Here is a 24,752-nt window from a genome sequence, read left to right as displayed (position 1 = left end):
GTGGCAATCTGACCGGATTCAACCGGTGCTCATTCAATATCTCGATAGTATTTATTTGCGCTGAACTCATTTTCAAAAACAGACTGGTATTTTTAACAATACAAACAGTTATTTTAATTTTATTTATATATATATGACTAACTGATAATACACAGCGAACCGAAAACCTTTAGGTACTACTACACTATTTTTACATAAAATAACTAAAAAATTATAGAATCGACTGAATTTATTAATATTTTGCAAAAGGTACGACATTCACACCACCACCTTCTGTTAAAGTAGGCAACGCTCCTGTGATTCCTATGCCGTTGCAGGCGATGGTGCCATTACGTTCTTTGGGAGAGGCCTTCGTCCAGCAGTGGACGTCTTCCGACTGAAATGATGATGATGACATTATCAATCCAACCATAGATTGGATGAGGGCAGCGCATAAACAAACGCGCGTCGTGGAGATCTTTGGGGGAGGCCTTTGTCCAGCAGTGGACATCTTTTGGCTGAAGTAATATTACCATTTAAATTTATATTTTAGAAATAAATTCAAAAAATGCGTTTCAAGCTAATTCCAAACGCGGCCAGAATCCACGGTTTTACTAAAGAGTTCCGACGGCTACGGGTTTTTCGGGTTCAGATTAGATCGTTGGCACAATTCTCAGTAGAATCTTAATTTCTGTTGATTGAAATTACTAAACCGTCTCGTCCACACACGTAATAATAATTAGTATTTTATGTATACGTTAGGAGTTCCGGTGACCATTTGAGGTCTTCTTCAACCCTGGACATCCCTATGTGGGTATATATTTTATTTTCATATTAAAATTGAAGATTTTATTAACTCGTCATAAATTTCATTATCAGTTCTGATATATTTTAATAATGGTCTAACCTAAAAGTTTGCTCCCTTATTTTTAAGGATGTACCTGCCTCATAGATTTATTTTGAAAAAATAATAATATAATTACATATGTGTAAACCAGAGTAGGTACCTAGACAAATATGAAAGAATATCTTTTTATAAGCAATAACATTTATTATATTTCGTCCTTAATATAATTTTCTGAACGAAGAATGAATTCGCATCGAATAATGAAAATACTATATCAAAGTTGACCTTGACAAGTGTATAATTAAGTGAATTACTTATGGTCTAAGAGCCCGTGGACCCAAGACCTACGTTATTTTATAAAAGCTGAAAGTTTGTCAATGCATGCTTCCAACACAGGTAAGAACGATGGACCATTATGGAGTTTGGGTTACAGTGGCTTTGGCTGGTAAACGGTACTAAAGGTGTGTGAAATACCGATAAATGTAAATAAATGTAAAAACATCAAATAATAAAGTGCGATTTTTCGGTATTACCTTCAAAATATTATTAAAAATCACGTTATTCATTGCCAGACACTCTTAATGTTCATGAAATTATAATTTTACTTACGTCATAGTATAAAAGCTGATTTATATATGTAAAACATGGGTGTTATGTAGATAATGCTTCCTCATTAACCAGACACTTTCGATAGTACCAACCCCTTGCCAGACAAGCATGTTGGAGAGCGCGAGGCAGTATGCATATGGGTGGGAGTGCGAGTGAAATGGCGAGTTAAGTCTACCGCTGTACCTCACTGCGCAGTTGTTATTTCGTTAAAATAATATTATATACTATCTTCAGGTAATATTAATTTAATATTAATTATTAATTAACAAAATTAAATATTTCGAATATATAAAGACTATAAAGTAAATTAAATATAATTGGTGTATGATACGTAGGTTATATGCTTACAATTATTGTCTGGCAAGGGGTTTCCACGATGTTAAGTTACGTTTAAGTTAACGTGATTTTTAATAATATTCTGAAGGTAATACCGAAAAATCGTATGATATATTGATGATTGTATGGTATATTGATGTATTTACATCGGTATTTCACATACCTTTAGTACCATTTACCTGCCAAAGCCACTGTAACCCAAACTCCATAATGGTCCACCGTTCTTACCTGTGTTGGGAGAATGCGCTGACAAACATTCAGCTTTTATAAAATAACGTAGGTCTGGGGTCCACGGGCTCTTGCTCTATTAGTAACTATAGGAATTTATTTCAATTACTTTACAATTAATCAAACTTTACTTTACTTAGTATATAGTTACTACTCAAAACAAATAATTGTGAGAACGAATAATGTTCAAGTATTATAATATCTATTCGAGGATCGAATAATTGAATAAAACCAGTCTGCTGTGATTCCGATTGACTGATAAACCGCCACCATAGAAAAAGTTTAAAATATATTCATCTATTCTACTGTTAATTATTGTGTTTATTTTAATTGAAACGTGATTATCAATGAGAGTTCACTTAAACATTTGGTGTAAAGAGCTGACGCCTTATCAGGTCTAAACAGGATAATTGAACTGCTTATAATAGAGTCAATATATCATAAAACCTTCTAGCCACGGAGTTGACACACTGCGAGAAATGCAAATTCATATATTTTTATTCAAAATCACTTATTGAACGTCAAAAACTACCACCCATTGAAAATAGACTGCCTCAGACCTGAGAAGAACGGGCGCAAGAAACTCAGCGGGCTTTATTTTATATAAAATATGGATTACAATGTAATATCGTACAATAAACATTTATAATTGAAAAGCCTGAGGGTGTTCGCTTCATCCCCAGTCTGTGGTATCATTAAGAAAATCGTTTATGTTATAATAACCTTTCCGGCACAAACGTTATTTAATAGTTCTTTTAAATTTCGTAACGCATTTGTTTTGTACATTTTCTGGGATCATATCATAAAAACATATACATCGCCCAATAAAAGACTTACTAACTCGACCTAACCGAATAGTAGGCATAACAAGTTTATGTTTGTTCGTCGTGTTAACATTGTGATTGTCACAGTTTCTAGCAAATTCCTCAATGTGCTTATGAACATATAGAACATTATCAATAATATATTGAGAAGCAACAGTCAAAATGTTTATTTCTTTAATTTTTCTCATAATGATTCCTAGGTCCTAAGACCTAGGTTATAAATAGCGCGAATAGCCCTCTTCTGCAGCACAAAGATGGTATTAATATCGGCTGCACTGCCCTATAATAATATAACTACTTATACCACTTCGGTCAGGTTGTGTTGGTAGTCGGGCCACAGACCAGACACATTTGTGGAGTACAAAATGTATTGTAGGCAGTAGGAAAATTGCATCCATAAATTCGGACTAAAATTTCCATGGGGGTACGTTTTAATTGAATATGTCATTAGATTAGCACGATGACCGACCCAAAAGTTGAAACCCATGACGTCCTTTGCACATATTATAAGGACATTTCATTCGCAGTCTGATAGCGGAACGGCAAAACTGTGCTTAAAGACAATGTAAGCACACTTTTGCGAGTGCGGGTTGTTACAATAAATTTAGCCATGTCGTATGAACCTGGAAAAAACAAGGAGAGTTCAACTCAAATGTAGCCAAACCCATAAATACCTGATATTGCTGCAGCGTGTCATGAGCCTCGGCAGCCGTTGCTGCGACCCCTGGCTCTACCTGAAACAGAGCAGTAGCTCATACCGATACCATTGTTTTCACCGCAAAAATGGGGCTCGCTTGATGAAAGGTTGATTGCAACATTGGAGGAATTTGTAGTATTGAAGGACAAATCCAACGGTAACTGTTGTATGACACATTATATTGAACTGCATTTACAACAGTTTTATAAAAACAACTAGCTGACCCGACAGACGTTGTTCTGTACATAATAATTTCGTAACATCAAGGATTATTTCGTAAAATATGCTCCCTAAATGACTTTCTTAATGATGCCACAGATTGGGAATGGAGCAACTGCCCTCAGGCTATTAAATAATAAGTTTAATTGTACATATTTATTGATGAATAAAAAAAGCCCGCTGAGTGTGTTGCGAGCATTCATCTCAGGCATTCTTTTTGGAATGGGTGGTAGTTTCTGACTTTCAATAATAGTGATGTCACATCTTATTTTGATTAAAAATATTTCAATTTGCATTGCAATGATAAAATGGTAACATATACCTATGATTTATCTAATACACATTATTGTTACGTAGACTGTTGGATACGTAGAAGAATAATAAATGTATAAAATTCCGTATTCAGTTCTCGAACAATTCGGTAAATGTTTATTTAAACAGTCCTATTTTTTACCACTACCATAGTGTTCCCTCATCGATTTCATATTAAAATCACTAACAAAACAAAACAGTTCAAAATTATTCATGAGTCATTATGCGTCTCAGATCAAAACATGATTTCATATTTTGTAACGACAGTCTATTATTGGATGTTTCGAGAGGTTTTCATATTCCGAATATTATCCAGTTTGAAAATTTCAATAAAACTTCCTATCAAAGGGGTAAGGATAAGTATTCCCGCTTCACTATCGATTGAAAATGGGGCCGTTTACCGTTTCGGAGCTATTACATTTTGTACATGCCTTTTAAATACACTTTGTAAGGCAATGTAAGACTATAATCGATATAAGCGACTGTGATTGTGTTTGAAGCTGCACTGTCTAAGATTTTTATGTTATATATGATCAAGGGAACTCAACCCTGTGGGAAGGCTTCTTTGCACAGGATGCCGGCTAGATTATGGGTACCACAACGGCGCCTATTTCTGCCGTGAAGCAGTAATGTGTAAGCATTATTTTGTTTCGGTCAGAAGGGCGCCGTAGCTAGTGAAATTACTGGGCAATCTAGAATTCATGGCTTTTTCAAGAATCCTGTGCGGCACTGCATTGTAATGGGCAGGGCGTATCAATTACCATCAGCTGAACATCCTGCTCGTCTCGTCCCTTATTGTCATAAAAAGAATGGCTGGTAAATCATAGTGAGTTTACTTGGTTCCTGATGAAGAGACCGGAAACGAAAATTTGATTCAAATTTCTTTAATAAGATAGGGCTAGGTTAGTATCTTACGGCCGTTTCCAATATATTATAAACAGATAGAGATAAATTACTTATCTTCTACGATCAGTAAGTAGCTGTCAATAATCTGAAGCTGTCCCAATATACCCGATAAGTCATTCTCATCACCTTATATTGGGACGCGTGAATTGCAATTTCCATACAAACTTCTATCGGTGGTAAGCTATACGTCGTCCCATTGACAGACAGCGTGTACGGATAAGGTGAGTTACCATCGATAAGTTTATTGGGACAGAAAAGCCAACGATAGTTACGATTTTTATCTCAAGTAAGAGATAGACTATTGTATAGAGAATATTGGGAACAAGGTATAGCTGCCCTAATGTGACAAAGCCGGTGGATTTTACAAAGAAAATATTACAATAGCCAAAAAATTATTATATTAAAATTTCTAGTTTAGGACACCACAGAGCCACCCTTTCCATAACATTTTATTACAACTTTTTAACAATGCAATATTTTAAGCCATAATTAGGGTAGACGATTTGTTATAATTAGGTGATTTCCATCGTCTGTAGGATTAAACATATTAACTGAATTTAAGTATCAAAATTTATTGACGATGCAATTAAGGCGTCATTCAGACGGTTGTGATGGGGCGTTTCCATAGAGGCGTGAGTATAAATCCCGCACCTTTTTAAATTTGGTATATCTATCACTATATACTTATATATATATATATATCTTATATCTTTAAACGAGCAATTCTTGTATATAAATATATATAATCTGAATCTCGGAAACGGCTCCAACGATTTTAATGAACTTTAGTATACAGGTAGTGTTGGGGGCGAGAAATCGATCTAGGTGGGTTTCGGTTTAAAAAATTGTAGTTTTATCCGTGTTTTAATGAGAAACTGCTACAATGACATTAGAATACAAAGGTAAGTTTAACCACTATGTACAAGACTATAATAGCTCAGATCGGACATTGGGTGATCAGGAAAGCAGAAGACCTCGGTTCGAATCCAGATGTCCTATTAGTTTGTTTTTGTTCAAGTTTTGTGCCTTCTTAAAAATCCGAGCAATGCTCGGTCGTCCGGATATTATATATAATATATAGTGATAGATATATATATATTTATATAGATAGATAATATCTATTGACTCATCACGATACCTCTGGAACCATAAGGCGTAGAGACTTGAAATTTGTTTGGAATATTCCTTTCGCCGAGTAGAGGACAGCTAAGAACGGATTTTACGAAATTCGTCTGTCGCGTCAGTTATATACATGTATAGATATGAAATAAATTAAATAGACTTGTATTGTATATTCCTACTACTTTACAAAAGTAGGAATTTTTGATGTACCTAATTTATTTATATTTGAAAACTGAAAAAAGTTATTCGCTTACGTACAATTACTAGACGCTATTGTGTATTTGCTACCCAATGATATTATAGTATTGAAAGTTGCTACCACGATTATTTCGCTGTGGGGTAAAATAGATTACCACCCAGCTAAGGGTAAAAACATGCCGAAGATGCCTCAAGGTCAAGGTTTAGCTCGCTACCTCGATGTCAACTCCATTTAAAACGAATGTATGCAAACAAACAACCATGAACATGTCAAAGGATACTTCACTGCGATACATCGCAGGTCACTTCGATGTTTACCAGATGCCTAATCGCGGTTGACTGCAAGCATCGATGTAATCTGGCTTGAGATTGATCAAATCGTTTCGCCTTCTCAAGGAAGAGCTGATGTTCCCGTCTCTTACTTCAGGCCCCGAATACATCGCACTGTATCGATCCTTCTGGGCTTATCGTGCCTGACATTTTTTTTATTTTAAAATAAATAATTGAAAACGAGCCGCTAATAGATTTGATTTTAATCATTCTGGGCCTCTGCGATAAGCACAAAAACCACCACACCACTTTATAGCCAAGGAATGGATGAAAGTTGATGTGGCTTGTGGATCAACAGGTAAGCTGCTAATTCTTTTATTGCTAACTAACACTCAGGTGCGATTGAACCGACTTGTTCGCACCGACATCCATGTAGAAATCGCGAGATCGAGCTCGAGATATCGAGGCAGCGACTGAGACCGCGAGGCATCTTCGGCATGTTTTCACCCAAAAGCGGCGTAGCTTAGCCGATACAGTAATATAGGCTCGCTGCAACATGACACCACCTATCCAATCTGACAAAGCGAAGACCCTTCTATATTTTCTACGGCTCCCTATGTATATATCTAGGCAAATAATGATAAAATAAAGTTGATCGATTGATGGGTTAATAAAGAGAAGGCTGCGTCTCAAAACAGTTCGAGGTCAAACAAGTTCGACTCTCACTAATTGTCAACAATTGTTTTAATTGGACGAAACAAACATCGTATTTATTAATGAAAGAGTATTTTGCTCCATTGGTATTGAACTACGAGTATAAGGGCTGTATTAAACCAGGACACCACGGTGGCGCAACCAGTCGCGTCACCATGGTGTCCGTAAGCTACCAAACTAGACACCATACAGATACCGAGTTGGTTGCGCAGCCAAACGGGCACCAGCTGGGCTAGCATACGCACCACAAGTAAATTTTCTCTACGCATTTTATCGTCTTATCTCGACATGTTTATTGAAGCTAACATGGTTGCTTAATTCGTCTTGTTACGTCGAAAGTAGAGATAAAAGTATTTTGACATATCTTTGATATTTTTCTCTACAAACCCTAACATAACAACGTAATTTTGTCAGATTTTACTGAATTTTGACAGTTAAAATAGAGTGATAACGCGTCCTACAATCTTATAGACGAGATCGTTTCTTGAAGATATTTTCAAGTACCTAAATAAATAAATAAACTAATTTTAAAATTTATTTTATAAGTAGGTGTAAAATATTGACTAAGCCTTAAAAAATATCTTTATAAATAATTTTGGAATAGAAATTTTAGATATTTTATAGAGATAACTATAAACTTGGATTACTACTTTACTATAAAGGCGAAGAGCGAGAGGTGCGAAAATTTCAACGTAGACGAATAAGAAGCATATTTATGCGATGGAGAATTCCGGTCGACTTTGTGGATTTTGTCTCTTTACGTGGTCGAGAATCTTGCCAAGGGTTTGGAGCCTAACACCTTCAACGGCCTGCCTGTCCACCAGTTGTGTCCTTTCGTAGGAACAGAATAATACTCTTTAAAATTTAACAATAATAATAATACCTACTAATACCAAAGAATAATGTTATTATAGGTATTGTGCTCCGTTCGCGGCACCAAATTGGTTGCGCAACCAATCGGACACCAGGTTAGCAATTCCCAATAGAGCTGTATATATTTTGTTGGTAGCGGCGACTGGTTGTGCCACCGTGGTGTCCCATTAAAATATACACCTAAAAGGTAATCCTGCTGTCAGCGGAATTGTGAAGCCGCGCATGCTTTGCAAACGTTTTAAGCCCTTTTAACGAGCTGGAAAATATTAAAGAGACGTCACTTAAAGAAATACTGACAGCATAGCATTTGTAGCTGCGCCATTATCGTTATTTTTCTTAAGGAGAAGGCAAAAAATTGTACGGTATTGCAGGCTTTCGTAAAAAAAATCTATTACTTACTCCAATGTGAACCCTTTGAAATAAGTAGCCTGCGTACAATGAATTCACATGAAAGGATTAATTATCTATCCCAGTATTAAATACCGCATGATTTTATGTGGCATGGCACAAAATATCACATCGTGCAGATAAGTCTTCTAACGAGCATAATCGCCCTCTAACGAAGCCAATACTGCGCAACGGTTATCTATTTAATATCAAATTCCCAGCCGGGAACTGAGCACAAATGCAAGAAAGACTTTTAAGGATTAAATTTTACAAAAATTATATGGAGGTTTCTAATATCATTGTTTTTTTCTAAACTGAATAGTTTGCGCGAGAGACACTTCCAAAGTGGTAAAATGTGTCCCCCACGCCCCTGTAACTTCTAAGATAAGAGAATGATAAAACTAAAAAAAACATATATAATGTGTACATTACTATGCAAACTTCCACCGAAAATTGGTTTGAATGAGATTTAGTAAGTAGTTTTTTTTAATACGTCATAAATCGTAAGTCGCAATTTTGCAACAACGATATACCAACATTACTTTCTGGAGAGTTCAACGGAGATTTTTTAAAAGACAATTCAACTGTCATTCATACAGATCGCTGGATACTGGACGTTATTGCCACATTGTCCAACTACCTACAGGAGGAGGCACAAAAAATCTATATATATAAAAATGAATTGCTGTTCGTTAGTCTCGCTAAAACTCGAGAACGGCTGGACCGATTTGGCTAATTTTGGTCTTGAATTATTTGTGGAAGTCCAGAGAAGGTTTAAAAGGTGAATAAATAGGAAAATGCTGCTAAATTAAATAAAAACAACGAATTTGTTTTTCCTTTGATGTGTCCATACAAAATTTCTATGAGAGAATTTATTGACGCACGGTTTGGCAGTTCTGCTGTAAAACAATTTCATTACGACAGCAGGGTGCATATTTTACGAAGTAATTTTTCATGTTATGATATATTATTGACAAAATTATATAAAAACATTATTTTATTTATTATATACAGAACCACGTCTGTCGGGTCAGCTAGTTGATAATATTTTTGGAAATATTTCTTGTCAAACTGGAATATATATTAGCTTGGTTAGCTACCACAAGTCTGTATTTTATTAAAGGCAGGCTTATGTCGAAGGCTTATCACAGTATTGAAGATTACGTAAACGATATTACAATGTGGAATTGAATAGTATTGTAGTTGTTTTTTTTTAGGGATTATATGGTTCAGCGTTTTATTGTTTTACTGGATTCCATTATTTTAAAATATATGTTTAAACTTTTGTGTAATTAATGTATTTGAATTGTATTTTATGGTGATTGACGTTGAGGAGCAATCTTTTGATTTTATGTCAATAAAATATTTTTGACTTTGACTAAGTATATGGGCTCGCATATAGTTAGATCTAAATCCCATGATTTAGGTATTTTAATTAATTAAAAGTTATAATGTCTACTTATCAATAACTTAATTTAAAAAAATACACTATTATTAAAACATCGATCACAATTACAACGAACTACAAAAACTTTTATATTGTGTTATTTGCTGCTACGGAACTCTTCATGGGTGAGTCTGACTCACACTTGGCCGCTTTTTTCTTAGATAGTTTCGCTAAGCTGGCCATTTAGTGAACCCTTTTTGAGACGAGATTAAACTGTCGACTTGAGAATAAGACTATAAGAATCGAATACTGTCATAAACATTATTTTTTCTTCAAAGAAATAGATCGTATATGCAAGCAGAAAGGCTTATAGTGAATTATCAAAGTTCATATTTAAAGGCTGATTTACACGTATCAAGTTGACTAAAAATTTACTAAATTTTAACATAATTTTTAGTGACTTAACCCGTTTAAACAGTGAATTTAGTAAGAAGTTGCAAGTTAAAATTTAGTTGCAAGTAAACAAGGTAGAATAGAATTTTGTCTATTTTTCGGTTAAGTTGGTGGGCGTGGCTAATCACTTGACACGTTTGGACAGGCAAAATTTAGTTAAATTTAAGTGAAAAGCATAAGCTGGCGGAGTGATTGCAACGTAGTTCCTACTTAATTTATAAATAAAAATCTTTCGAAATGTTCATTGAAGAATACATAAAGGACGATTATTTATGGAATATTAAAAGCTTAAATTACAGAAATAAGCAAGCAAAACAACATCGTCTTGCCGCTATAGCGTCAGCCATGGCGATTGCAAATTTTGGTGTTAAAGAAGTTGAAACAAAAATAAAGAGTATTAGATCAACGTATTACCTACATATCGTGAGCGAATAAATGAGTTTAACTAGTTATTTAGTATTTTTACGTGTAAACGGTTACTTAAAATTAAGTCGCTTGAAATTTAGTTAAGACTTGGCAACTTAATACGTGTAAATCAGCCATTACCAAAGCTAAATGAAACGAGTAACTAATAAACAATGTTAGAATTTAGTTAAATTATTATTTGATACGCCAATACTTATTTTTTTTAAATAAAATTAATAATTTGTATGCGCCTTTACATACCTTCAAAGTGTTGCTACAAACAAAATACATACATAGCAACATTGAGCAGTTAGATAATAGACGCATATGGCACAATTTCGATATCTCAATGAGCAGACACCGCTGACCTCCGATATAAATTTACTTTCAATTACTTGCAAATACCAAGCTCATTTAACAAAATATATAACCAACCATTGCTTAGTAGGTTCGAAATATTCAGTCTATCTCCGGATGGCCTACTTGAGATGAAAATCGTAACTATCGTTGACTTTTCTGTCCCAGTAAAGTTATCGATGGTAACTCACCTTATCCGTACACGTTGTCTGTCAATGGGAGGACGTATAGCTTACCAGTGATAGAAGTTTGTATTTAAATTGCAATTCACGCGTCCCAATATAAGGCGATAAGAATGAATCGGGTACATTGGGACAGCTACAGATTATTGACATCTAATTACTGACAGAAGGTAGTAATTTACCTCTATCTGTAGATAGTATATTGGGAACGGCAGTAGGTTGGTAATCACTTCTGCCCATACGAAATTGAAGCACCATCAGTAGAAAAAGTGGCGAAATTTAAAATTCCCAATAACGTATTTTAACGTCTAGTGGAAAATGGTTAGTATCGGCAGTCGGCTGTCGGAGAATCCCTCTTCTCATAGTATTCTGAAGAGGGCCTGAGGTAACGAGACTATAACACCACGCTCCACATTTAACGTTGAGTTCTGCAATATTAGAGAAAATCCACTCCAACTTAAAGGCCCTTCACCATAACATTGAGAGAAGGCAGTATGCCTTTTATTTCTATAGCCCGGGTATAAAATAGAGCCCAATTTTATGCCTCTTGTCGGAGATCTGTGTTCAATAGGGAGATTAGTGCAGTCGACGTTTCGGCACTTTTGAGGAAGATCACAGCCCTAGCTCAATACAAAGCAGCTGAATGCGAACATATATATCTGAACTTGGGTTGCGGCACTAAACCCTAAGAATTCAAACTATAAAATTCTTAGGAGGAAAGGCTCAGTGCCCCACTTGAAGCGGCAAATCGCCCGTGCGAAGTGATCAAAAGCAGAGAGCAACTTTCAAGTTGCCTGTCGGAAACGTGCGAGTTCAGGGTGTTGTAGATAGCTGCCCTAGGCAAATTACGAAAGCCGTCCGTCTAAAATGGCCTGGCTTAGTACGTACTAAGCCAGGTATATAAAGGTAGGTACCTTTATCTATAGCCTGCTTAATGCTCTCTCTCTCTGCTTTCCGAAATCATAGAGAGCAATGTAAGCACCAGCTCTTAGCATAAATTCTAACATACAGGTGGTCGGCAGTCGTTGAAAGTAAGGAAGAAGGCTTGCAAGTCAGTCAGGCAATAGCGAAATATTTAAAAAGTACTTTATTTCACATTCCAGTAGCCAATTTTCAGCTCATAACAATTGTTTAATAAAAAACTCTAGACACAAATCACCATCATATAGAAAATCTAAGACAATAATTACGTACCTGGGAATATAAACAACACAACATTTCAAGTACCAATACATCCCAACTTAGAAGCTTCTAATTCAAATAGAAAGTTTTTTATTATTTACTATCAGAAATGATACTTATAAAATAAGTAGCTACCTTAAACTTGAGCTGAGTGCATTCAAGTGATCGTTATATGAGGCTCTTTGAAACACGTTGAGTACCCAGTAACTAGCTAGACTTTGTTTTATTATTTTAAGAAGATAAGTGATGTTGCTCTTTTCATTAGAAGTTATTCTTTTATTATTATTATTTTATTAGAAGTTATTGTTATGCTAGATACTAAATTCCTATACGACGCTACGAGTATTTCATACATCTTATTTAGAAAAATATTAGTCACAGTTAGGGACTACGCGCACTTATTCAGCTCCATTCGCGTTTCGCTGAACGATTTTGGTCACACTTATACAGCTCTGCTTCTATCAGCCGCGTAATCTTTGCGTGCATAATGATTACGTCAAATCAACGCAGGAACAATACAGGTCGCAACTTGTCGACAAGGAATCGCGAACCATCCCTGTAAAGAGCAGTTCCGCCGCATTCGACGGCGAACAGCGCTGTACGCGGCGGAACAGCGCCGAACGCTCTCTATAGCATTCGCATAATAAAAACACATTTATCCTCATTTTATGCTGGTTTGCCGCGAAAGCAGAATGGACGCGGAAAGCTGAATCGACGCGTACACGTCTCCATACAAAATTGTAGTTTTCTATGGACAAAAGCTGAAAAGAGCTGAATAAGTGCGCGGAGTCCCTTATACGACATTCAACAGCGCTCGGGCCGCTTGGTAAGCTAGCTTATTAACGAATTGTAGCGAAATAAACCGATTACTCCCGACCCCACATCTGTCTCACTCGCTCCATATTAGGAGGTTATGGCTATTTCGGTTTTTTGTCTACATTAGTAGTAGTAGTAGAGTAAATATGTATATTCATTGATTAGTAATTAGTTTTAGTATTTTAGTTCATTCCATCATCTGTGACCCGTGTAAAGTTTTACTGTGAAATAATGTTGCTGTGTGATTTGTGTATATAAATATAATAGAGAAATTAAATTGGTGTGCCGCTTATGATAGGTACAGTTTCCTATAATAAATAAAATAAATATTGTTTCTTTTAATATACCAGTACCAAATAATTATTTACGAGAGCATTTTTAAGATATTTGTGTTGGTGAAAAATTACCGTTCGACCGCGCCGTTAACTAATGTTATTGTAATCAATACAAGTTAAAGTCCGAAAAAACCGGTAATAGAAGTGGTAAGAGAATTTATATACAACAAGTATAATATATCTAGAAAAGCTAAAGAATAGTATTAAAATTATAATATGAACTATGAAGAAAAAACCGAATAGTTAAATAGATGCTATTAGACTAGTGAATGTAGTGAATTTACGTATAATATGAATATCCGGATATCCGAATTACATGCCTTCTAGGCCCTCATCAACACTTTTCCGACTTATATTATCGGGTCCACTTTACTTTTTGAATGTCCAAGGTGACAAGCGCCTTAAATTTTCCTCCGGCATGTATGCAGTAAGCTAGAATTATAATTTTTAGTTTCAATATTGGAATATTGGGTTCTTGTTGCTAGAGCTAGCGATTGGTTGGTTTTCTAGTTTACTAAAACATTCAATATTAAAATAACATATTATTTCAATTTCATTAAAATAAGTGAACTTACTAAGTTATGTATCATTATTCATCGCTACCCCACTATTTTCTTACCCCCTTATTCATAATAGCCTGCTAACTTAAAGCATTGCTAAGTCTCACTCTGTCTTCTTCTATTGACCGTAGTCAGAATGAGAAATAACACTCCTTAGCGGCTGTTTAAAGTTAGCGGACCATTATGAATAATGGGGTTAGTGGTTATGTCAAGGATTGTATGTTCATATTTTTCTTATTGTCATTTTCAGTTCGCATATGGTTGCGTTTGGGCACCAATATATACTCTTTCTTGATTTTGGTTAGTTTAATTTATTTAAATAAAAGAAAAAAAAGAAAGTGTATTTTTACATTTTGGCTAGAGACCCTTTCTGGACCCATTAGGTTTTTGCGATTTAACTTGGGATTTTGGTTATTATTTATTTAACCCAATTTTCTGTGATTTGTTTCTGCAGGCTATTTTACTGAAACTCACATACACTGGCCTTCAAAAGTAAGTATCACACTTTTAAAATTGGGATAACGTTTTAAGTTCACAAGATATACTTTCGAAATAAAAAGGACTCCAAAGAGAATTTAATTTTGTACATAAAAACTTTATAGTAGGAAACCTTCTTTTAAGAATTGGCTGAAAAAAAACTTCAAAAACAAAACCATTCCTTTTTCAAAGTGGACGTTTCCGAATAACAATTTTACCATTCACATTTTTCTTTCTGTTTTAAATTTTTTTCAAGATCGATGGGTCTTGTTTTAAAAATTTATGCTAAAAAGGACATAACATTTATTTATTATGCCTCTTTCAGTTGAAGAATGTGCTAGGATCATGGCTTTTCTGGAACTAGGCATCAGTATGCGTCGCACTGCAAGAATGGTGGGTGTGACGGTACGAACGGTCCAGAAGGTAAAGCGAAGGTACGAAGAGACTGGACACCATCTGAGGAGACCTTGTAATGGCAGACCCGGGTGTACCAGTGCCTGAGAAGATCGTTATATTATTTCCACTTTGTTAAGAAATCGCCACCAAAATGCAGTTAAAGTCCAGCCAAAGCTACTTCAGACCCGGAGGGACTACATTAGTGACAGTACAGTGAGAAGAAGACTTGCTGAAGCAAATTTGAAACCCCCAAGAGTGGCCCAAAATTCGAGAGACAGCATCGAGTAGCGTGACTGCGATACGCCCGTGAACACATGCAGTGGGATGAAGAAGAATGGTCAAGAATTTTGTTTGCAGATGAGTCTCGATTCTCCCTTTACACTTCTGATGTGTAAGAAATGATGATGGCGAAGTGTTTACAGGCGACCTGGTGAGCGATACCTTCAAGCCTGCATCTCAGAAAGAGTCCAATACGGTGGAGGCAGTGTACATGTATGGGCTGCCATATCTTCAGAAGGTCGCACAGAGCTAGTAGCCATAGAAAATGGCACCCTCACTGGGCAAAGATATGCTCAAGAGATTCTCAATGAGTATGCAGGGCCGTATTTAGCAAATATTGGTGATGGATCGATGATGCATGATAATGCCCGGCCACACACGGCTCATATCGTACAAGAGTATATTCAGGAGGTCGGTATCAGCTTGACGGATTGGCCATCAAGAAGTCCTGATCTCAACCCGATTGAACACGCTTGGGAGGCTTGTCAGAAATCGCAGACCACCACTTACTACCCTCAGGGCACTAAAGCAGGCCCTGGTAGAAGAATGGGAGAATATTCCCCAACATCGGCTTCGAAACCTAGTGTTCAGTATGCCAAACCGGCTCGAAGCTGTAATCAGAGCTCGAGGAGGCAATACCAGTTATTAAAAATTAAATAACATGTAATACATTTTAGTTGAATTTTATTTACACTAAACTAATCTATTTTCATTGTTTTATCATTTTTAAGTTAAAAATGTTACTAATTTATAATTTTGTTTTCTAAGAATTAAGGCCTATAAAATTTGCAACAAAACGTTTTTAATCTTAAATCACTACCTTCTATAGTTAAGAAAAAAAAAATTTTGAAAAGTGTGATACTTACTTTTGCAGGCCAGTGTATTTTGCTCGAACTATATACGAGTATTGCATGTTTAAATATAGTACTGATTATGCACTAAAAGTGACGCAATGAAATTAAAACATAGTACCTAATTTACATCTCATTTTAAAAACCATTAATAATTATTATTATATGCGTTTTAATACTAAAATAAAGTATTCTATTCAACACCAACTCTTGACACTCGCAACCCACCCTAAGAATAAATCCATTTTATGATTTTGTTGGGAATTTTAAAATGTTTGTCATGAATGTCAATTTTTGTTTGACTCACAATCACACCAATCCATACACATACCTTGTAAAAAATATTTATTTTCTGTTTCCAAAAACAAGTAACCAATTAAAATATGAAGAACGTGTTGTGTGCATGATTCCACATTACTTTTTCCGCTGTCTCCTTTACCTTGATACTCGAGTAATTTTGAAAGTCCCAAATATTCTTTTATCAAACGTTACAAGTACATTCCCTGATGATTGCAGTGGCACGGTTAAACAGAATTTTATGCCTGGAAAAAACAATTTATAACCTCCCCAATACATCGACATTATGCACAAAAAATATTATTTTTTTTATAAATCAACCTCCTTCTATCCTTCAGTTTGTTATATCCTGCCATCCCCAAAATAAATAATATCGAGTACATAAACGAATAAAAAGGATCAACCCCATAGTCTTATGTATAGGCACCGTGTACATGGTTACGTTGCTATTGACTTCTAAACCATAGTAATAATATTAAATACTATTATTGGCCTAAATAATTAAAAACTACAAGCTTACTGCAATATGAACCCAGAATTCTCAAAAGATAAGTGATATGATTACGAAATATCAAGACAACATAGGTATTCAGTCCAAGATCTCTCTTTTACTCTCTACTTCAGCTATCCTGGCCATCTGCGTCCCATCTACATGTTAGTTAATCAATCTCTCAATAGCGGCTGTATGGGCTTGAACCTTTTGCCTGTCCTAATAATGAAGAAACCAAAAAAAAAAAACGAATAACGCAAATTTCAGAAAATTTTAGGGACCAACTTCAACCTGTTACTTTTGTGTTACAGTGATGCGCGCGTATCTTAGAATTTCACTTTCACCATTTTTTCATAACGCGCCTAAATAAGTATAACTTCAAAATTGAATACATAAATTGTCTACGTGACAATTTATGTCATTGAGCTCACCTGGGCACAAGTCAAAGGACATACCGTTAGATATAATTCAACTCCTCCTATGATAGCTAAGCGAGTTTCATCGAAATAATTAATTATTTCGATAATTGTCCGACTGACTCTGTCTAACCTTAACTTAATGTTGCATTTGGCAGTATATTGGTTCAAGAATTAATAGTAAAAGATCCCACTGCTCGATTCTGCAGGTACTTACGTACGTGTTTTTTTGATAAAACTAATTTTAAATGAACGTTGAGGTAGTCTGTAATTTATTAGCGATATGTTGCCAACTTGTCTATAAAAATTGGCCGCAACAACCTGTCATTAATTTTAAGTATTGCTAATTTTCTGATATAATATACAACTGTATGTTTTTAAACAGGTATTTTATAGTCAAATTTTAATACAAAATTGAAGTTTTACTATTATTCTTTTCATTCCAGGTCAGTGTGAGCGCAAAAGAAGGTTCATATTTATGGAAAGCATGGAACATACTTCATCGCTTGGCAGTCCATAAAAAGTAAAGTTTATTTTGAAATGTGTTGGTAATCCCGAGAGATGCTACAGAGTTCTTAGTAGTTTTTTATTTAATTATTTAAATAATCCACAAAATAATAAAGAGGACATAAACAATGTATTTTTGAATATGGAGAGAGATGATTTGGATAACAACTGGCAATTGGCATAAGCTAGACATACATAGACATTGAGAGTACTGTTTATCGTATCCTCTTGCACCTGCACCTTCAGCTCTTATCCAATGTGCAATAGAACCTTACCTTCTACTGTCAGTAATTAGCTGACAATAATCTGAAGCTGTCCCAATATACCCGATAAGTCATTCTTATCGCCTTTCGGCCATTCCCAAAATACTATCTACAGATAGAGATAAATTACTACCTACTTCTGTCAGTAATTAGCTGTCAATAATCTGCAGCTGTCCCAATATACCCAATAAGGCATTCTTATCGCCTTATATTGGGACGCGTGAATTGCAATTTCCATACAAACTTCTTTCGCTGGTAAGCTATACATCGTTTTATGACAGACAGCGTGTACGGATAAAGGTGAGTTACCGTCGATAAGTTTATTGGGATAGAAAAGTCAATGATAGTTATGATTTATCTCAAGTAAGAGATAGACTGAATATTGGGAACGGCCGTAAGTCTCCGTTAGCCGACTGCTTGAAATCGCAAATTGAATTTACTAATCCTTCACATATTGGTATGGAAGTAATAGTTGGATTCTACTTTTAATGTCTTGTTGGGTCTTCCATACCTCAGGGCTCAGACATTTGGGTAAGCTCAATACATTTTAATGTAACTTTATGCAAGAAATTTTCACAAAAGAACATTTAAAAAAACCATTTAAGTTTTATAATTATACAAAAATATATACTCTTGTTTACAGTATGTAACAATCAGTGCATCTTTTTTCTTTCGCTCACACTATGCCTGAAGTACAGTTCAGACAGAAAACTGTTCTGTGGGCTCTGTTATCATTGTAATTGTAAAGAAGTCGATTTGGAAGGATGGCATTTCTCCCTTTGTGTTTAGAATGTGTGCCCCAAAGTTGACACCGGTGCTACCTCATTTATTCCGGCACTCACTCAAAAGTCGTAGTCAATGAATCCAAAGAAGTCAGAACTTGTTCATGAATCAGATCAAAAAAAAACAAGATAGTTCGGATCCGTGAACAGTACTATAGTACTATTTACGATAGAAACCATTGCTTGTAAATAGTACTGTATATAAAGTTTGAATTTGTATTAAAAACCAATGACTGAAAATATTTAACAAGAATATACCTGCTTAGACCTGGCAACACTAATATTGCGGCTGACTGAGCTGGCAACAGCTTTTTTTTTAATTCATTACATAATTTCCTTTTAAATTATGTAAAATTGATAAAATTTTGAACTGGAGCGAGACTTGTTTATTGAAATGATGACTTAAGTCCTCTTTGGTCTCAGCCATGATTACAATATCCTCTGTGTAATGATGGTGCATGATGTCCACCAAAGCACCACCCAAGTCTCGATCTCATTTTTATTATCACATTGTAATATTTTTTGAGTTCATATTGTATTATAATTGTTTATTGGGGACTGTTTAGTTGTTTTATTTTTTGTTTCTTTTTTATATGTAAGTTTTTAATAAAATATGTGTTTTGCCCTATAGGATGGTGGAATTGAATAGCTTCCGGAGGATCTTAAGCACAGGAGTACCACCAGCTCTCAGAAGCTGATGTCTGGGATATCCTCTGTATAGTATGTTAGTATAGTATTTGGTATAGAAGTAGTGTTTCTTTCAATATTTAATCTTAATTATTGCATATTTCATTGATAAATAGGTGTTCCCCGCTACTTCATTCACCAGTGTAACAATATTATTTGGTGTGCCAACGCTGCCACATGCATATATAATATACAAAACAATCATATTACTCTCATTGTTAAGGCAACATTCATAAGAATCATTTTTGTTTTCCATTTTTTCGAGACTTACTTTGCAAATCTGTTTAACATGAAGAAGTTATTTCATTTTACAGGTTAATATAGACTCATGAATTATGTGACTTTTTATTGAAGTAGAACAGAATTTTCAAAATCGGATCATAAGATCCAGAGATAACCCACTACAACCTTACAAACTTTACTTCCACATAATATTAGTATAGACTATAATGTACTTGTAAACAATATATTATTTGAGTAACAAATTTACATTTCATATTTTTTGGTGAAACAGTCAACTCCGATAATCTTTGTCAAATCACTGGGCTCAATAACTATTGATAATATTGGTAGAGAAAAATATTACAGCTAAAGAAATTATTACTTTCTATACTTTACTATTGTAAAATAAATGTGTCAACAATGTATTTTTGTCTATCAAATTTATAATATATAAATCACGTCAATGTAGATATATGTACAAAATTATGGGAACTAAGCAAACTTAGGAAACAACTATTTTAAAGTTATGAATTTGTGTTTCTCAATTAGAATGGAATATAATATTGGTGCTTATTTAATGTTGGGATGAAAAAAAGGGTAAAAAACTCGAGATTTATGTAGTTGTGTCTCGTAGCGTAAAATATAAACAGTAACAAATTAAGTATTTGTTTGTACAATTTATACACTGGAAATAGCGGTACTTACTTGCCACAATTGGATGAGCTGGGTTGATTAAGAAAATCGTCCATTCTGTGAGAAAAAGCATGGAAACTTCAAGAGGTAATATCACAGTAGTTTTTCGATTATGCACTGCAATTCGAAAGAGTCAATTATCAGCACCAATTAGATAAAAACCACGAAAACTTATAATTTAACAGACACTCATTAAAATAATAGCTATACTAACACTAAATAGCTTAATTTTGTTTCAAAATTATAGCAATAAGAATTATCATCATTCATCAAAGCAAACCAAACAGTAGTATGTACTACGTAGTACGTATTTACTGATGTATCTTGATTCTTGAAGGGATAGCAGCTGTCAACTGTCAGTGTCATTAATAGTTTTATTTTTTATTTTTCTGATGATAATATTATTTTCACCTCTCCAGCACGAAAAGGGCGCTATTGCTCCATCAAAACTCGCAGCAAAAAAAGCTTTTAGCTGCGAGCGTGAGGCAATGTGATTTAAATTTCGAACTCCACGTGATCATACATCCGGGAATTACAAAAAATAAACAATGCGATCCGGTGTGTTCCGAAACTCATTTTAGCCTAGCGTATTATCTCATTGTCACAATAATTTATATGTTACTTATCGAAATTTAGATTTATAAATTTTTCAACTTTTGATTTTTTGTATGAGGGTTTGATATTTATAGTAAACATTGTTAAATATTATCTTAATTGTTTCTCTTACCTGTAAAACTTTTCTCGCTAGTCGAGGTGAAAGTTGTATGTTTCACACGAGAGCAATTTTTTTTTGTCTCGTGCCTTTAAATCACTCACTATCTTAGTAGTCTATATTAGAATTCTAGACTACTTCACTAATTCGCAGCAAAAAGTAACTTTGGTCACTTGTTGAACAAATAACTATTTCACAGACATTCTTCTTTATTCTTTACTCATCCCATTTTCTTGAGGTCGGCTCTCCTAATCAATCTTCGCTAGGACATTTTGTCTTGGTTTGTGTGCGGATCTATATGGGCTGTTTGCAGATCTTTGTTTATGACTGATTACTATTTTAAGCGAAGTCTTCATTGTTCAAGAGGTCTGGTGTTATGTCAAGGCAATATCTTGGTCATGTAATTTTCCAGCCGCCTCATGACATGCCCGTACCACCTAAGTTTAGGCTCCAGCAGCTTTTTATAGAATTGGCTTGTTGATGTTCCGTACGTATATTGTACAATTGAGTAAAGTGATAGCGATACCACTTACTTACAAATTATTTTGTTTGATAGGTCCGTCTATCTTAGGTTATTATGTAATTAGCTATACTAACAACATAATAGTGAAAATATACATATTTAAAAAAAAATAATGATTAAAATAAATAGATTAATCATTAATCTATTTTTATTAAAAAAAACAATGTATCTCAAAAGTAATTATACAAGTTTGGATTGCTTAGTGCGATTGCCAAGTAAATATATTTATTTAAAACATAAAATATTTTTAATATTGACAATACACACGACGACACATATTGTGTACCCCAGATAAGTACGCACTACTCAATTCTGGACTGTTTGCTTGTTGTTTCCAAGTAACCACAACGATTGGTTGATTGGTTGCAAGCTTACAGCTCGAGGCTCTGCGTATCTATGTATGATCTTACAAAAAAAATATGTAAGTACATAATTAGTAAATAATGACAGCAATAATTCGTAAAAACTACGAACTTACATATGATAGGATCAGCAAGCAACAATAAAGAACTTACATGAATAAATTCTAATGAAACAGATCTTCAACGACGCGTTTGTTTTTGTTATTGTTTTAATTATTTGTGTCACATAAAAGTGGACTGAACAAATTCTTGCATTATTACTTGGCACCCATAAATCTGTTCGTCCTACTGCAATTATTCATTGGGTCGCTCTAATGGAAACCAGAAATAGAATAATTTTGTTTTTGATTTAATTATACATAGTTATCATGCTCCTTATCTTATTATCATGTTAAGATGGTGATGATGGTCAATGTTAGATGGATTGAGAGTCCATTACGTTACCTGTTATCTTTGCCACCCGAGTTAAGGATTGGTGGAACATTCGCGGGTTTCACAGAAGTTGTGCACAACCCTCGGATAAACTGAAAATAATAGAGATTTCCAAAACACAGAAGAATCTCGTTTAAGAATAATATGTGGACCAATTCTATCTTGATCTGCACTTTTATGACACCCAAGTGATCTTATTGGTTCATGTAAAAATAATTTCGAAACTCTGCTGGTTAAATAGAATAAATTTCTTAATTTTAAATTCTGAAATATGTGACATCACACTGTTTGTCCTCACAATAATTGTTAGCAGCGGTGGCAAGACGCGGTAGAGGTTAAAACATCATGAAATTCGTGTGACGTAATTTATTGAAGGCCCACGGGTCTTCTTCTAGGGAGTCGCAGTACCACTTGTCGCTGTGGATAAGCTAGGCGACACAATGGCATCAGGCTCATCTCTTAATATGGACCATGTCACCACCTCCAGTAAAATCGTAGTTTTGAGTGATTTCAAGTGGCATAACCTTGCATTGGCGTGTGTTCTATCCTAACTGTTGTTATTGAGTCACCTACGGCTACGCGTCTCCATGTTGTGGGGAACTACATGCTAATAGCTACTAGATATCCGTTGACACCCCTTCTTGGAACGTCCTTCCATTGCTTGTATAATAGTATTGCCAATTTGACACCTCGCAGAACAATTGTGACCCGTCCCATTTGGCACTGCAGGTTAAGGCGAAGAGTAAGCAGAAAACACGCAAACAAGGTGTTTTTGACAAGTTTTGTGGTGAAAATATAGCGTTTGGAGCTATGAACACTACTTTATCCTGTTACACATACCCTTAAGTCTTACTTGTAGGTTGCTACTGCTTGCTGTTAGTTAAACTTAACACTCCAGAGCTATTATGAATTACCAGTTTTGTTTACATTTAAACAAGTTCTTTCTCGGCATGATGCATTTGTTTAGTATACTGCTCTCATAAAAGTTGTTCTTATAGCTTTTACTTTTTTGTGTTGGTACATTTATTAAGATTAGTAATCAATAATGAGGATTGTAAGCAATTACAGGCACCTCTCGCTCGAATTCTTCGCGAGTACAATAAGTTAAACGATACCAATTCAGAACTTGATATATTCGGTGGTGAGCTGGTCAGGTTTAAAGAAAGTGTTGTTAAACACTTAGCTCGTACTCAATCGCATTTGTCAAATAAGTGGTTTTTCTTTTTTTTCGTCTTCATTATTTTAATAAGTTAAAGTTATAATTTGTGCTTTCATTTTTTATTTTTTTGTTTTTATTATAGTTTAGATAGTATTAGTTCTATTTTTCAGAAGTATTTAGGGAGTATTTTTTGTAATTTTTATGTTCACCATAATTGTCGTATACTTTAGAACTACTAATTGTAACATTAGATTAAGAAAATTGTATTGTATATAATGTGGTGTGCTTTAATAAATAAATTACTGTTTGCGCCTGTTAAAATGTTACATTTTCGACGCAAGAATTTTGAAAATATTGGCTCTGTTACATAGGAGCCGTGAACTCATATCGCTCAAGGTCGCCGGCATTTAGTGTCGCCTTAAGTTGAATACCTACCTTTTATGTATTCTAACATTAGGACATGGTTTGTATCACTTTAGATGAGCCCAGTGCTTTTGCTATTGCAGTGGCCCATGTGATATTTTGTATATTATTATCATAAGTATTTTTTTTCATACCAAGGTCTGTAGTACCAATTATAGCCGGTCCGTGGTTCACTAGTTTGTCAATAAAAGCATTAACTGGCTCTAAAGAAAAAACAGACGAATCGTAAACGAGTTGGTTCCGAAAAAACGATCCAAACCAAAAGGTGTTATGCGGACTATGTCAGTATGGACACTCCATACCATCCCGCGGGGCTTGAGCGAACGGCCTGTAAAATACAATCATAAAACTGTTCGGCCAGTTCTGTATTCCTTGCTTCCTTCCTTCCATCCGATCCTCAAAAAACCGACTACAGATCCAGGTAACTAAAGCCCTCTTTCCATAGCCACCCTGCACTCTAAACTGCAGTGCATCATGAGTCGCTAGCTTTGGCATATGCATAGGTATATCAGTTGATCAATGATCGACTATACTGCAATCGCAATATTTGATCAGCGGCTGATTTACTACCATCTTCGTTCTA

At 34.9% G+C, this 24,752-nt stretch overlaps 1 protein-coding gene across 2 annotated transcripts in view; it reads right to left on the bottom strand.

Moving 5' to 3' along the window:
- The window catches only part of LOC126978284 (protein cycle), a 117,961-nt gene extending 97,057 nt beyond the window's left edge, over positions 1–20,904 (bottom strand). Inside the window, exons 1-3 of one of the 2 annotated variants that reach the window (XM_050827034.1) lie at positions 20,773–20,904; positions 20,571–20,675; positions 3,498–3,557 (exon numbers count right to left, since the gene is read on the bottom strand). In XM_050827034.1, the coding sequence (XP_050682991.1) occupies positions 3,498–3,520 (23 nt within the window). In that variant the 5' untranslated portion in view covers positions 3,521–3,557; positions 20,571–20,675; positions 20,773–20,904. Of the gene's footprint in view, positions 1–3,497; positions 3,558–20,570 lie in introns of both variants that reach the window. The other variant, XM_050827033.1, reaches the window with a different exon arrangement.
- Between the last annotated feature and the right edge of the window lie 3,848 nt (positions 20,905–24,752).

The sequence above is a fragment of the Leptidea sinapis genome, chromosome Z (genome assembly GCF_905404315.1).
Source record: "Leptidea sinapis chromosome Z, ilLepSina1.1, whole genome shotgun sequence".
Taxonomy (NCBI): domain Eukaryota; kingdom Metazoa; phylum Arthropoda; class Insecta; order Lepidoptera; family Pieridae; genus Leptidea; species Leptidea sinapis.
This window is presented reverse-complemented; position numbering and strand designations above follow the sequence as displayed.